This window comes from Scardinius erythrophthalmus (assembly GCF_964197995.2).
Source record: "Scardinius erythrophthalmus genome assembly, chromosome: 20".
Taxonomy (NCBI): domain Eukaryota; kingdom Metazoa; phylum Chordata; class Actinopteri; order Cypriniformes; family Leuciscidae; genus Scardinius; species Scardinius erythrophthalmus.
In genome coordinates this window covers 5,567,138-5,582,644 of record NC_138240.1, presented here as the reverse complement: position 1 = coordinate 5,582,644, position 15,507 = coordinate 5,567,138, and the positions used below count along the sequence as shown (strand labels likewise).

The 15,507-nt window shown below is 35.8% G+C and overlaps 1 protein-coding gene across 2 annotated transcripts; it reads right to left on the bottom strand.

Moving 5' to 3' along the window:
• Positions 1-2,780: 2,780 nt before the first annotated feature.
• pnck (pregnancy up-regulated nonubiquitous CaM kinase) lies at positions 2,781-12,987 on the bottom strand. Of its 2 annotated transcripts, none has more exons than XM_081348474.1 (12): positions 12,690-12,987; positions 12,122-12,217; positions 11,748-11,879; positions 11,508-11,582; positions 10,462-10,600; positions 10,138-10,261; positions 9,772-9,847; positions 9,552-9,664; positions 8,543-8,621; positions 6,890-6,977; positions 3,487-3,577; positions 2,781-3,061 (listed from the first exon to the last, which is right to left on the bottom strand). In XM_081348474.1, exons 2-12 carry the CDS (start codon positions 12,193-12,195, stop codon positions 3,051-3,053), a joined length of 1,002 nt encoding a protein of 333 aa, XP_081204600.1. In that variant the 5' UTR covers positions 12,196-12,217; positions 12,690-12,987; the 3' UTR covers positions 2,781-3,050. The 2 variants fall into 2 exon arrangements, 1 of the variants encoding a protein (XP_081204600.1); XR_014028909.1 differs by having other exon boundaries at positions 3,028-3,061; positions 6,890-6,969; positions 12,690-12,751.
• Between the last annotated feature and the right edge of the window lie 2,520 nt (positions 12,988-15,507).

Here is a 15,507-nt window from a genome sequence, read left to right as displayed (position 1 = left end):
AATGTGTAGCTCTCATGAAATCCAAAATGAGCCAATATTTGGCAAGACATTTCAAAATGTCTCACTTTCAACATTTGATATGTTATCTATATGATGTTTTATAAACAAAGTTCGGGAGGAGCACGTTCAAATAAGCAATCCAATCTACTCGTCATCAAACAATTATGTCTACCCTAATCAGCATGACAAGAAGTATATATATATCCACACTGTCAACTCACCTAATATTCCTTGACAGTTTTTCAGCATCCCTCCACCACCCAGACTCCTCACTCTTGGCTTAATCTTTACAGCCAGGAATACGGGGGGAGTACTCTGGGTTCGGGCCGAATACCGAGCCCGGAGCCCTCTCCTCGGACAGCACGCCAAATACGCATTTATTATATCTAACTTATTTGTAAGTGTGAACTAGTGAAATTCTATTGTGAATAAAATATAAGTTTATGAGATTTGTAAATTATTCCATTCATTTTTTACTCACAATTTGTACAGTGTCCCAACTTTTTCTGATTTGGGGTTGTCTCATTTATCTGCATTCTTATTTCACTTGTATAAACAGTAGGGGTGCAACGATGCCCTCATGTCACACGATTCGATACATATCACAATACTGAACTGACGATACAATATTATTGCGATACTCCAAGACATATGATAAAAGGTTAACAAAAAATGACCTGTTGATTAAAATGCTAAATTTGATATTACATTGTGTGTGTAAGTGAATAGTCTTGGACTTGGTGCTGGAAACCCAACACACAGGACAATAGAGACACCAGAATAACAATATTCATGATTCTGAAGCTGAAAATACAGAGTTGTTTTAGATGAACATGCTTGTCATTGACTAGATATATTTAAAATAATGTTGGCCACTTTTTACTGGTAACATCAGACATTTGGCATTAACAGGAACCACAAATATTCCCCCATTGCATTATTATACATAATATTCAACATTATATATAGTAGTTTATTGTAGTACTGACACTAAAACTAGTAATTTTCCACACAGTAATTTTTATTTTATTTTAATTATACACGATACATATTGTCACTATCCACGATACATATTGTTGCATTTTTGTATTGCGATATATTGTGACACGATATATTGTTACAGCCCTAATAAACAGAGAACAACAGAAGTGACAGAACACATCCTTGAGGTGCCCCAGTATTTAAAAACACAATATGTACATTGAATGAATTGAATTTAATTACATTTAATTGGAATACGAAATGAAGAATGAATAACTTAAACTTTGATATGTTCCTCACAGAAAGCTATGGGACAAAGTGACTTGGCTCAGATTGATTTTTTCCATAGATTTCCCCCTTCGGACGGCGTATTTGTTGTTTTGTCCATTTATTTATTTGTTGTGTCCAAAATCACAATCATCCCACTGATATTCAGATCATGAGCTCATGTAGTTTGCCCCATTTGAGTTTTTTATTTTTATTTTAAACATAATTGATTGAATTATCAGTTTGGGCCAGATTTCATGATGTTGATTTCAGCTGGTCCGTACATAAGCTCTTTCCATGAATTAGAGGGGGCAGCGTTTCTGTCTGATCAGCGTATCATTACAGTCAGTGGTGGAGATACTCTGTTGTTCTTCTTAATTTATGGGGCTGTGATAAGATTGCTTACAAAGGGAATGGCAATTGATGGCGAGCGTTCAAAATTTAAATCTTTTCTTTTGGCTCTGTCCTTTTCTCTGTATATCATCCCTGTGACAGATTCACAACACAACACTCGGTTTGTTTATTCCATGGTGTAATGAGAGCAGAGATACAAGAGATACAATATTTACTTCATTTATCCACTGTAATACCCAATTCTATGCCATATTTGTTCTTGTAACGCACTGATACAGCTTCAAGTGACAGTCCTTACAGCTGAGAGTCAGTACTACATGGCTAAATGTTGCGTTCTGTCAAATGCATGCATGCTGTTATGCGTCAAATACAAGTAGACGGGGAGTAGAACACTTATGAAAACACGAGTTGTGAAGGAGCTGTTCTCCACTGAGGGTATTTTACAGTAGCAGCCCACTGAAGTGTAGCAGCTCTGACAGAAGGCTCACTGACAGCGGCACAGGTGTGTTTCAGAGTCTCTGGCTGAATCCCAAATCACCAAATTCCAATCCCTTTTGTTAGTCCACAAATACAGTTCACTTGAAGGAGTGAATGAAACCGAGTGAGCGAATTCGGACAGCCGTTGGTTGAGCGAATATCGGATGTACACTCGTTATTGCGGTGCATTGTGGGATAGAATGACTGGTTTGGTTTAAATGGTTGTGGTTTCGACACCACTACAAATGGCTGTCGCCTTAAATAGTGCACTATTTGAGGGTATAGGCGGCGATTTCGGATTCAGTTTATGTCAATCCTGACAAACACAGTGACCACTGCGGTCAGACACAAAAGTCAAAATGATTTCATGTTTGTGTTGTTCCAAACCTGTGATTTTTCTCTCACAAAAGAAGAGGTTTAGCAAAGTGCTATTTTCTCTTATGAAACAAGCAAACAATGATAGGGATTGTCAATCAGTGTTTTTTTGTCTCATTGATATTTTACTTTTTTGTTAATATTTTGAAGTAGAATTTCAATTTAGCCAAAAGTTTTAGTAATTTTGTTTTTAAAACGTGTAGTTTTTATTCATTTTTATTTATTTATTTTAGTTTATTAAAATGTATTTATTTTATTATTATTAAAAAAAATAAGTTCATTTTTAGGATAACATTTATTTTTCTTTTCAAAGAATGTTTTTTCTTGTCAGTCTCCCATAATAAAAAGTCTGGCCTTCTAAAAATCTGGCCCTCTCAACTCTCAAACAATGCAACTTTTTTAGTTTTCGATGTTCACAGAACCTGTTCACTTCTTTCATAGTTCACACTGCTCTTTCTTAAACCCTCTCCTTTTGTCTTGGAAAGAAAACAAGTCATAGAGGTTTGGAACAATATGAGGTTGAGTAAATGACACAGTTTTCATATTTGATGATTTTTTTTTTTTTTACAGACCCTCGGTTTACTGCCAGTGGATTGTCAGATGGTCCCTAAACAGAAAAAGTGAAATTAAATAATTCAATGACTCTCAGGGAAAATAAAATAAAGCATATTTTAGAATCAAATTCAAATTGAGTTTAGCAGAAATTATGAGATTAAACAGAGATTAAACATTTCAGTCTATTGACATTCATGTCAACATTGTGTAAAATTTTAGCAATTTCTTTCATCAAAATGGAATGTAAACCACGGACTCATAAACTGTTTTTGTTATGTTTTGTTTGTGCTTTTGGTCTAATGATTATGCAAGTTTATTCCTGTCATCCAATCTGATTGACCAAGAAGTGGAGGACAAATATATTCATAATGTAGTCAGAAATGTTGTTTACTCTTGTGAATCGTTGTATAAAAGCAATATCATATTGGTGCTGTTATATCATGTGCAGGTAATTACATCCATGTGACGTCTCCTCACCTGTACTTGTGGAGTGATTCCCTTCATCGTCTTCCCCGGAGTGGGTTTTCTTCGTTAAATGACGCACGATGTTAGTGGCATTAAAGGCTCTCTGGAACACAAGACACCAGTGATAATGCTGCAGAATCCAGTGATATAAAATATCTTTAAATGGCAAACGGTAAACATACACTACACATAAGAGCAGAAGAGTCTGTTTAATGTTAAGGGGCATTTATTGCACTAAAACTAAAAGCCTAATAGTTACAGCAATTACAGCATTTGGCCTTTTAAAGGTACAAGCCATAATTGCACGGCATGGCAGACTTTCTGAAGTCGAGCAACAACGACTGGCGTCAAATAATAACAAAGCCTCCATATGACGCTAAAGTAACTCTAGCCATACATTTACCAATGCTAAGTGTTGTTTCAGCCACAGTTCACCTGACACAGGTCATGTAGAGCTTTTCACACATCACACATGCTCTTGGGAGTCTTATACTGTACTTCAGTAGTCTGGTACATTTTTGATCTTACTCAAGAATCGTCCACTTATAACTAATGCAGTGGTTCTCAAATGGTTCTGTTTCAGGACCCAGATTTGAACTGATAACACTTTACAAAACAGGCATATGCATGAATTCATGCTTAACCAATGCACAGATAATCATGTGTTAATGTACAGTAGGACTCATGAAGAACTCAACCATTAATTAATGATTACTACATCAGCAACTAATAAAGAGTCTAAATTATTAATAGATTAAGTAACATATGAATTGCTATTAATTAAATGTTAATGAATCATTTATTAATTCCTTAATAACATAGTATTAGTGTAAAATAATGTGTTAATTACCACAATTGGTCAAAGCTATCTACTTCAACTTCCAGTTGTCCGCTTTAATTAATCATTAACTAATGATTTGCAAATGTATCATTATGTTATGACTTTACTTGTTGAGGCACGTGACTATTAACTAATTGTTAAGTAATATGTCATTATGGTTATGGAGTTTGACATCCCCTCTAAAGGTCTGTGGGACAGTTGCACAGTGAATGCTATGTCAGAGAATGTGTTTGAGTAAGTTGGGATGCACACAATGATCAGCACACCAGATTAGCCCCTTTCACTCTGGGTAGTTCTAGGAACTAACCACCAGAGTGGTTTCCCGGGAACTAAATGTTCCCCTAGGGCCATTTTCCTGGTTGTAACTTTTATTTTGACGGCGCTGAGAACGCCAGAGCCCGAACACACAGCTCGGTCTTCATTAGATTACGATCTGTCTAACAGTCCTGTCTACTATTAGAACTGTTATACAAAGAAAGTAAACGGTTTATTAAAAAAGTGGCCAATGTCGCTAACTGAGCAGAAATACATAATCATGTTTCGCTTGGTCCCCTCAAAGTTGCATTGGATTTTCTCCTTGGCTTAGTGTAAAGGTTGAAAAGTCCATCTATCACTGGTAAAAATGGCCGGTGCTGGTGTTTCGTGTGCGTTCAGCCAATCAGCTTACACTCGCGTCACTGGTAGTTCCTACTGTGCTGGGTTAAACCCTATTCTGAAGCAGGAGCTAATTTAGTTCCCCCAAACGGCATTCATTGAACTAAAATCGTTCCCAGTTCCTGAGGTGCGAACACACAAAAAAACGTGTACTTCCGCCATTAGTTCTAGGAACTATGATAATGTTCCTCCTGTGCAAAAGCCCCTAATCTGAACCATTGACCGCTGTTACACCATGTTTAAACTGGACTATTACCGTGTTATGCCGCAACAGCTGTCTACACTGGACATGACAGACCATTGCAAGTCCATTTGTCCTTCATAACAGAAGTAGCGCAAGAGCTTGGAGAACATCAGAAATAGAATATGGCATCAGTTTACTGTTGGGGTTTTACAGCTGGGTATTGTGTAGCGTCGCTCCGCATCCAGTGTAGTATCACAGATTATAATGGGTTTTATTGTCTTTGTCTGGTCTAGACACAGTGTTAGAAAAAGCAGTGCCAGACCGCATGTTCTCAGTGATCCGCCTTTGTAACCTAGACCTCAAGCTTGTCCTGACATATTTCTGTGCAATGAACAAGAAGACACTGGATGCGGCTGTTCATCTGGCATAGTGGAGGTGGAAATTGAAATCCATGGCTTAGTGTGGATGTCAAAAGCAAAATGACATATTACTTAATTAATTAATAGTCATGTGCCTCAACAAGTAAAGTCATAACATAATGATTGATTATAGAAGGCAACTGGAAGTTGAAGTACATAGCTTAGACCCCTTGTGGTAATTAACACATTTGACAGTATTAATTAATGTCATTAAGGAATTAATTCATTATGACACATTTAATTCATAACAATTAATATATAATCTATTAATCATATAGACTCTTTATTAGTTGCTGATGCAGTAATCATTAATTAATGGTCTTCATGAGTCATATATTAACATGTGCATTATTTATGCATAAATTAATGTATATTAGTGCACCCGTATTGTAACGTGTTACAGGAGAACTCAACCCAGTCCACCAAAACAGATGAGAACTGGTGATTTCAATTATTTTTGTGTACAATATGCACCAGACGGTCTGTGTTGCGATCATGTTTTCTTCCCTGTTGTGACGTATAATCAAATGCCTTATCGAACAAATGTAGTGTGGGACTTGATTTTGTCCATCAGGAATTGATTGGATGGTTGTTGTTTGCTATTGTTCTGACAGGTTGTTCCACCCTCACGGCAGTAAACACATCTTTAGAGAATAGAAGAGATGTCGGCTGCGTCCGAAAACTTAGGCAGCTGACTTGTTGCCTTGCTGAATTATCAGGCAATGACTTTGTTGGCAGCGTTTGTGCACGAAGGTACCACACAAAACTGATTCCTGATAGACTTCTGTGGCAGAGTAATGGTTTAATGATCTACAGCAAAACAGCGAGCTTTGGTGAGAAGTAAGAAAATATTTAATAAAAAAAAAAAAATAATAATAATAATAATAATTCTCACAAGAAATGACATCAGAAGTGGGTAATATTGGCCAAAAACGTACATTTACACATAAACTGACCACCAACTGCAACTTTCAGACAGTATCTTTATTTTTTAGCTCAACTGTCACAGAATGGAAAGCACCGGATTGTGGGATATCAAAGGCAGCGAAGGACACATCTATGCTGCCTTTAAAAATCAATCAGATGAAGGTATCTCATGAGACAGGAAGTGAAGCTAGCATTGGTGCTTTGATGCATCTTCCGAAGGCAACATTTTTAAGCTTTCGGATGCAGCCGTCATTGCACGAGGGAGGGGGAAGTTATTTTAAATTAAGATTATGTGGGAACATGAATTTTAAAAAATGTGCAAGGATAAATCATTTATTATAAATAATTTTGATGATTTTAAAGTTGACAGGTTTGTTTCATCACTCTTACCTTCCAGTGACTCTTGGCAAAGTTTTTCTGAATCTGTTCTGACACTGAGCCATGGATGTTCTTGTCCAGAGCTGCACCTCCTGATATCCTGCCACGACAAAACTATATTCATTCAAAATGAAACATGTACACTACCGTTCAAAAGTTTGGGGTCAGTCGTTTTTTTGTTTTATTATTATTAATTAATATTAATATTTGTATTCAGCAAGTATGCATTAAATTGATCAAATGTGACAGTAAAGACATTTATAATGTTGCAAAGGATTGAAATTTCTAATAAATTCTGTTCTTTTGAACTTTCTGTTCATCCAAGAATTCTGAAAAAAGGTTTACATAATCAGCACAACTGTTTCAAGTTTGCCAATAATAGGAAATATTTCTTGAGCAGCAAATCAGCATATTAGAATGATTTCTGAAGGATCATGTGACACTGAAGACTGGAGTAATGATGCTGAAAATTCAGCTTTGCATCACTGGAATAAATTACATTTTTTTATATTACTGACTCCAAACTTTTGAATGGTAGTGTTCACTAGAACACATACAACTTATATCATGCAACATATAGCATAGCATATTTTCCATGGGAGAAGAAATCTGATGAGAAAGATCTCTTTTATATCTCAATTGTTTCTCCTAGACTACAGAATTAAAATTAAAAGCAGAGAAAATGGGGACTGTAAAAGGGATAGTTCACCCAAAAATTAAAATTTTGTCATCATTTACTCACCCTCAAGTTGTTCCAAACCTGTATGAGACAAAAAAAGAAGATATTTTGAAGAATGTTGGTAATTAAACAGTTGATGTAACCCAATGACTTCCATAGTAGTTTTTTAGTTTTGTTTCCTACTATGGAAGTCAATGGCTACCATCAACTGTCTGGTTACCAACATACCAACTGGTTACCAACATCCAACAGAAGAATAAACTCATACAGGTTTAGAAAAACTTGAGGGTGAGTAAATGATGACAACATTTTCATTTTTGGGTGAACTATCCCTTTAAGTCTGTAGAAAAAGTATGTGTCTCCTCAAGAGCTCAGAAGAGATCTCAACACTGATCTCCAACTGTGCTCAGTTTGTAAAATATGAAAACCAAGTCAGAGATCTCAATAGAAATTCAAAAATGTCTCACTGAATATTTCTGAGATCATATTGATCTGAGATGATTTTATAGCTCTAGTTTTACTGTATGGCAACAGTTGTCTCGTATTTGTCTATTTTTAGGCCTCCTAAGGAACATTAGAAACATCTCAGACAAAGATGATGGCCAGGGAATTAAGCATAATCAGAAACCCAAAGGACTCTTTTTAGCCAAGATCTGAGCAAATAAAATTTCCTTCTAGGTAACTATAATGTATGTTATACAAGTACCACAATAATGCAGTGCCATTTCTCTGAAAGCATTCCTCTCTGTTCCATTTCATTTCCGCAATGAAAATCATAATTGTTTTGTGCTTCTTAAAGATCTTATACAGTCTCAGAGATCTGCAGGTTAAGAGACATCTGTTTATTCTACATTTTATAATCATCTTCCTGTTTGCGCACTCCCTCCCACAGATGTGACCCAACTCTTCATCTGTTCTTCAAGGACAGTCTCTTTTTTCACTGCTGATCAACCCGTCCGCCTCTTTCCTGCTATTTATGGACTCACCAAGGATGCTGCAAGGCCTGGTCACAACTGAACCTCTTCACTGGATTCTTCTGCAGTAAGTGAACTATGAAGTCTTTCGCTGAAGCATTAGTAGGCAGGAAGAGGCAGAGAACACAAGAAGATCAATACCGGTTAATGTGGCCAGCATTTGACGTGTTTAGGGCTGCATTATAAAACATTCCGCATTAATGGGAGAAGTTTTCAAAACCGTTTGTGAAAGCTTTAATGCTCCAATTCTGTTTCATCCCATAAAATTATATTCCTAGGCAATTGCAGAAATCAAAAACATTGGTTCTAATTTATATTGAACAAGTTTTGATTTTATTCCTTTAAGACATTTAAAAATGTATATGTATTATGTAACTGTATAATATATGCATAATGCAAAATATCAAACCAAGAGGCATTTACTTTAAATAAAAATATGTGCTTTTCAAGTACATCATTTCACAAAAATATTTTTTTATATAGGTTTTAAATCATAAAGCTAAAAAAATATGTATATTTTAGGGGAACATTTTAGACATTCATAACCTTTTCTCCTCAGTCCAAATTTCACTACATTTTTGTACCAAAAAAAAAATGCCATTAGTTTTTACACATTTCATAACTGTAGCATTAAGATATAAATATGGCGTTATGCGTTATTAAAAAAAAACAATACATTGCTCTGACATATTTTCACCTAAAAATACTTTTGGCACAGACCAAGAAAATATAAAACAGATTTGTCCAGTATACGGGCGTTTGTACTGAGGAGGCTATGAATGTGATTTGGTCATTTATTCTGTACAGTACATTCATAAAGGTTATTTATTGGCATTGATGATTCCATTAACATCCATGGAATCACTGCATTACACACAAGTTTCTTTAAAGTGGAAAAAGGTTCTTCGTATTATTAAATGTTCACCAAAATGAGAACCAACAATGGCATCTCTGTGAAAACCCCCTTTGGAACCTTTATTTTTAAGAGTGTTTGAGAGATTAGGAATTGTCATGGTCATACCGGAGTAAGAGATGTCATCCCAGTATGGTGAATCAAATTCATATTCAGCTTTTATGATCAGCTTGTAGAGTTGTGTGTCGTTGTCATCGTAGAACGGAGGATAGCCACAGAGTCTGCCAGAAAACGAAGAACCGCTGATACAGACTCTCAGTTCTGTACTGTGCTGTTTATCATACACAGTTTATACATGTAGAGTGAACAATATTAATCCATCACTCACAGAATGAACGTAATCACCCCAATGGCCCAGAGATCCACCTCTTTACCGTACGTCTTCTGCTGTAGAAGTTCAGGAGCTATACATATAGTGAACATCAGTTGTCAAACGTTACAGTCAGTGGCAAAGACTACACTTTCAAAACTTCAGTGTTTTTTCTCAGCACTTCAGTTTCAGAAAGACAACATCTTTGACTATATGGGGTTCTTTAGTTCATTCCTTGGAAATTAAAGTTCCTGGTGTCACATTAGTGCATTTGGTTTAGTTTTTTTTCTAGTGCATATTATTTGCTGTCAGACCGGACTTGATTCTGTATGTTACTGAACAATATATTAGTTCACTATCATGATCATAAACTGTCTCTCTTACCAACATAGGCAGGTGTCCCACAGGCCGTGGAAAGAGTCCCCTGCTCTTCCATTTTAGACAGACCAAAGTCACTGATGACAATTTTGGAGTCTTCTAATGGAGTCTCATACAATAAATTCTCTGGCTAATGGAGAGAGAACTAATTATGATTGTAATATTCACTCAGCTTCATGCAAAGCACCCACAGTGAAAGGCTGGAATTAAAACTATATCCAACATACTGATGCTCTAAAACATTACCTAAAAAGACCCTCGTCATGAGTGCTTTGAAACTAAAACAGTTAAAACAGAGACTAAAGTGTTATATTTTGTTCTCAGGTATACCTTTAGGTCTCGATGAACAACACCCAGCTGGTGTAGATACTTCACCGCCTGCAGAACCTGAGATATGACCCGACTGGCATCTTTCTCTGTGTAACTGCCTCTCTCCAGAATCCGGTCCAGTAGTTCTCCTCCTGTCAACCTGCATGAGACACTGACCTCATTACATCTGTCTGTCTGTCTATCTATCTATCTATCTATCTATCTATCTATCTATCTATCTATCTATCTATCTATCTATCTATCTATCTATCTATCTATCTATCTATCTATCTATCTATCTATCTATCTATCTATCGGTCTGTCTCTGTCATTTGGTTTATTGTTCTATCTATCTATCTATCTATCTATCTATCTATCTATCTATCTATCTATCTATCTATCTATCTATCTATCTATCTATCTATCTATCTATCTATCTATCTATCTACAGTATCTATCTATCTATCTATCTATCTATCTATCTATCTACTGTATCTATCTATCTATATATCTATCTATCTATCGGTCTGTCTCTGTCATCTGGTTTATTGTTTTATCTATCTATCTATCTATCTATCTATCTATCTATCCATCCATCCATCCATCCATCCATCCATCCATCCATCCATCCATCCATCCATCCATCCATCTATCTATCTATCTATCTACTGTATCTATCTATCTATCTATCTATCTATCTATCTATCTATCTATCTATCTATCTATCTATCTATCTATCTATCTATCTATCTATCTATCTATCTACTGTATCTATCTCTCTATCTATCTATCTATCTATCTATCTATCTATCTATCTATCTATCTATCTATCGGTCTGTCTCTGTCATTTGGTTTATTGTTTTTTCTATCTATCTATCTATCTATCTATCTATCTATCTATCTATCTATCTATCTATCTATCTATCTATCTATCTATCTATCTATCTATCTATCTATCTATATATCGTTCATTCATTTTTTTTCTATCATTCTATCTGTCTGTCTAATCTAAACTAAATTAATTCTTAACTACAATATTTTAATTTTTCACACTTTGGTCCACTCACAGTGTCATTACCAAATACAGTTTAGAAGGAGTTTCGAAGGTTTCCTCCAAAGACACAATATTTTCATGATTTATCCTGCAAAGAAATCACAGGGACATACAAGAAAAATCCATTTTGTTACCAAATCAGAAAAGACTTGTAAAATGCAGCTGTGTTTTAATAATATCCACAATAATGTAAAGAACCCTTCATAAAGTCAAACAATTAAATCAATCCAGAGCATTTTGTAAAGTCACTGACCTGCGTAAAACTGCAATCTCATTCTCCAGCAAGGATTCTTTCCCCTTTAGCGCTCTCTTGCGGATGCACTTGACAGCCACAAGCTTCTGTGTGCATCTGTGCTGAGCCACTCGAACCTCAGAGAACGAGCCCCTGAGACATTATACATTTACAACAGTTATAATCACTTTTGTTCTCAATTAATGGATAATGGTGGGTTTGAGTTCCATGAGCACATTGTGAAGTCTCCTGAGTCTTAATATTTTCTGCTTCTAGTCGACAAGTCTTTAAATGTGTTTGGTAAACTAAAATGTGAAAATCTACTCTCAAGTCATTACGTGTTCAGAATACTCTTAAATATTGAATATATTAGTCCGTAAGGAAGGAAAACTCACTCTCCCAGTTTCTCTTTCAGCTGATAAACAGCATTGATGTCATCTTTTTTCCGAAGATCTCTCAATAGAGGCATGGTAATGCAGGGTAGGTGTGAGCTGCATATTATATACATAAACACACACAACACACATGCAAATTTGAACTGAAAATCATCAGCACATTCATTTTTAAGCCTGAAGCAACTCATTTTGCATGCACTCTACAGCAACAAGCACTAAAGAATATGCTTTTCATCACATGCAAAAGCCAAATTCTGATTCCTTTTCAATGACTAGCAATGAGATTTGACAGATTTTCTTTTCCGTCACACAAGCTCTGCTGGGAAAACAGTTTTGAACGCACTCTTTGGTGTTTGATTTCCTTGGCATAAAAAGACGCTATTAACACAACTTCTTATTTTCTACCAAAAACATCTCACTTTTGACATGCAGATAACCAGTGCAATTCAGTTCAGTTGCTGCTATCTACAAATAAAGGAATATTTTTCATTGAAAGTAGATCAATAATCAGTGACATTCTCCCCAAAAATACCCTTTAGAAAAGAGATCTAAGCAAAAGCTCAATTACCTGCTGATTGCTGCTGTGAAAATCTGGAATGCAACAGTTTCTGTTCACGTCACCAAACTCCCAACAGCCTCTCTGCTCTTTAATCGAAAATCACATTCATTTTACACTGATGACCTTGAACGCCCACATGCTTTATAGAAGAGAAGTTGACGTTGAAAAGAGATTGACAAAAGAAGAGTAGGCACGGAAAGCAGAGAGAGAAAGTGACAGGGGGAAAAATATCAAGAGAAAAAAGAAAAAAAAAAGTCATGGAGATAGAGGGGTGGGTTGGTCAAATTCCAACAGGCCCCTTAAGACTGGTTCAGACTTCCGCAAATGCAATGCTTTAATGTACGATAAAGACAGATGAACATTGTCTCCAGGATATATCTGATCGGCTGCACATTAAAAAAGCATTCTTCATCATTACAGTCAGGCTTTGCTGAACTGAAAGCACTACAGTTTGTTTTAAAATGCCTTGAGATCGCCAGGAGCCACTGTCTCTGTTTACGTTATTGAGTCTGTTTTCAGTAATGCTCCCACAGATCCAGAGCTCTCGCAGCTCTCCTTGTATGGGCACAGGGGTTTTCCACTCGAGTATTATCATTCCACCCATCTGTGAACACTGTACACACACTCACTCATAAACCCTGAATGACGGTTACTTTCTCACCTGCTGTGTGCTTTGGCCTTAATATACGCTTTCTAACAAGGTATCAAATGTAAATAGGTGAAATGTGACTTGACATTAGTCATACACTACATACTGAGACATCATGCCAGGCTTTTTTCAAACAACAAATGATGTGCAAAAAGAATATGGCATGCATTATTAGGCAGAATATTAATAAAATCTGATTTGATAAATAATTACAGTGATGAACTGTAGAATTTAACTTTTAAGATTTTTTTAAGCTACAAACCATTGTAAAATTCTTGGCATCTCTTGTTGATGAACGTAGCAACAAAGTAATTGTATTTGTCATATTCCAATACCACATACCATATGTTGAAATGGAGAATGACCACTAGAGGGAAGCCTTGATTAGCTTTAATTCCATAATAAAGGGCCCCTACACTGTTAGAGAAAATTATTGTTGTCTAGAGATAATAATAAATGTATTATATACAATAATTCTAATGTATATATATATATATATATATATACACATATACATATACATAGATACATACACAAACACACACACACACACAAAATGTCAAGGTTCATGATCAGTTTATTTTTCTGTATTTTTGATTATGCAAAAAAAAAAGGCTGCATTTGGTGCAAGAAACCAGAAAAAAAATTGCCCTAAATCCTCTTATAATGTTAGTCCAGCAGGGGCCGGTTGCATAAACCGCTAAGACTAGTATTACAAATTATACATACATTTCTTTCTTTTTTTAAATCCGTTACATAAAAACATAGATTGGCCTAATTTGATACAGAAAAGTAAGACTGACTGCCCCTCGCCTAATTTGTAAAGGGTCAAATTAGATCTTGCAAAATAGTCCTGGCTCTCCAAAATTTATAATGGGAGTGAATGGCCGTTTCTGTTTTGAAGCCCATAAAAGTGCATCTATCCATGATAAAATTGCTCCACACGGCTCTGAAGGGTAAATAAAGGCCTTCTTAAGCGAAGCGATGCACTTGTGTAAGAAACTAGCTTAAATAACTAGCTTCCACCCAAACAAACATACAGATTCCACTTAAGTCTAAAGCGCAACTCATGCAAGTAACATGACGTACTGCTGATATTTACACTACGCCATGACACTCTACGTACTTCCGACGTCACAAGTTGCGTAAATTGCGCTTTGGGCGTAAGTAGACTGAGTGTTAAATATGAATAATTTTCTTATACAAACACATCACTTTGCTTCAGAAGGCCTTTTTTAACCCCCCGGAGCCATGTGAAGCAATTTTATCATGGATAGATGCACTTTTATGGACTTCAAAACAGAAACGGCCATTCACTGCCATTATAAAGCTTGGAAGAGCCAGGACATTTTTTTATATATAACTCAGATTGTATTCGCCTGAAAGAAGAATGTCATATACACCTAGGATGGCTTCAGGGTGAGTAAATCATGGGCTAATTTTCATTTTTGTGTGAACTATCCCTTTAACTCTTTCTCCGCCAGCGTTTATTTTTAAGTTGCCAGCCACCGCCAGTGTTTTTTTTTTATCATTTTCACAACATTTTCATGGCCTCCAGAATATTTTGTTGTATGAATATCTATGCAATATATATGTCAAAAGAAAGAACAAACCCTCTGCTTTTAAACTACAACAAAAAAAAAAATTTATTCTAACTTTATGCATTCTTTATTTATCAACACTTGAATGTGGGTAAGTTTCAAAAAAAAAAAAAAAAAGGAAAGGAAAAGGAAAAAAAGCAACAATTTGACCAAAAAGCTGAGAAAATAATGTTTTTGTCAACGACTACATCTGGATCATATTCAGAACGATAATCAAAACACAGATGGACTATAGAGTCCATCATCACCTCCAAAGCTTCACAGTCTTATCCTGTCAACATCTCATTCAGTAACATTAGGCAGTTTGGATTTATATACTGTTTAATGTTGATGATCGCGTTATTTTACATATGCATATGGTTACATATGAGATCGTCTGTTTCTGCATCTTCTTTGCTTGTGTTCTGATCAGGAGGTTCAGTAATCTTTCAAAAGATCTGTAATAGCATTAATGGTGGAAATTTCCATTTGCATGAACATTTTCTACCCTCTTTCTGATCATGAGTGTTAAACAGTCTGTGTGCTGCTTCCCCTTTAGGATTTCTACATGCAACTGATCACTGTTATGACTGGGGTA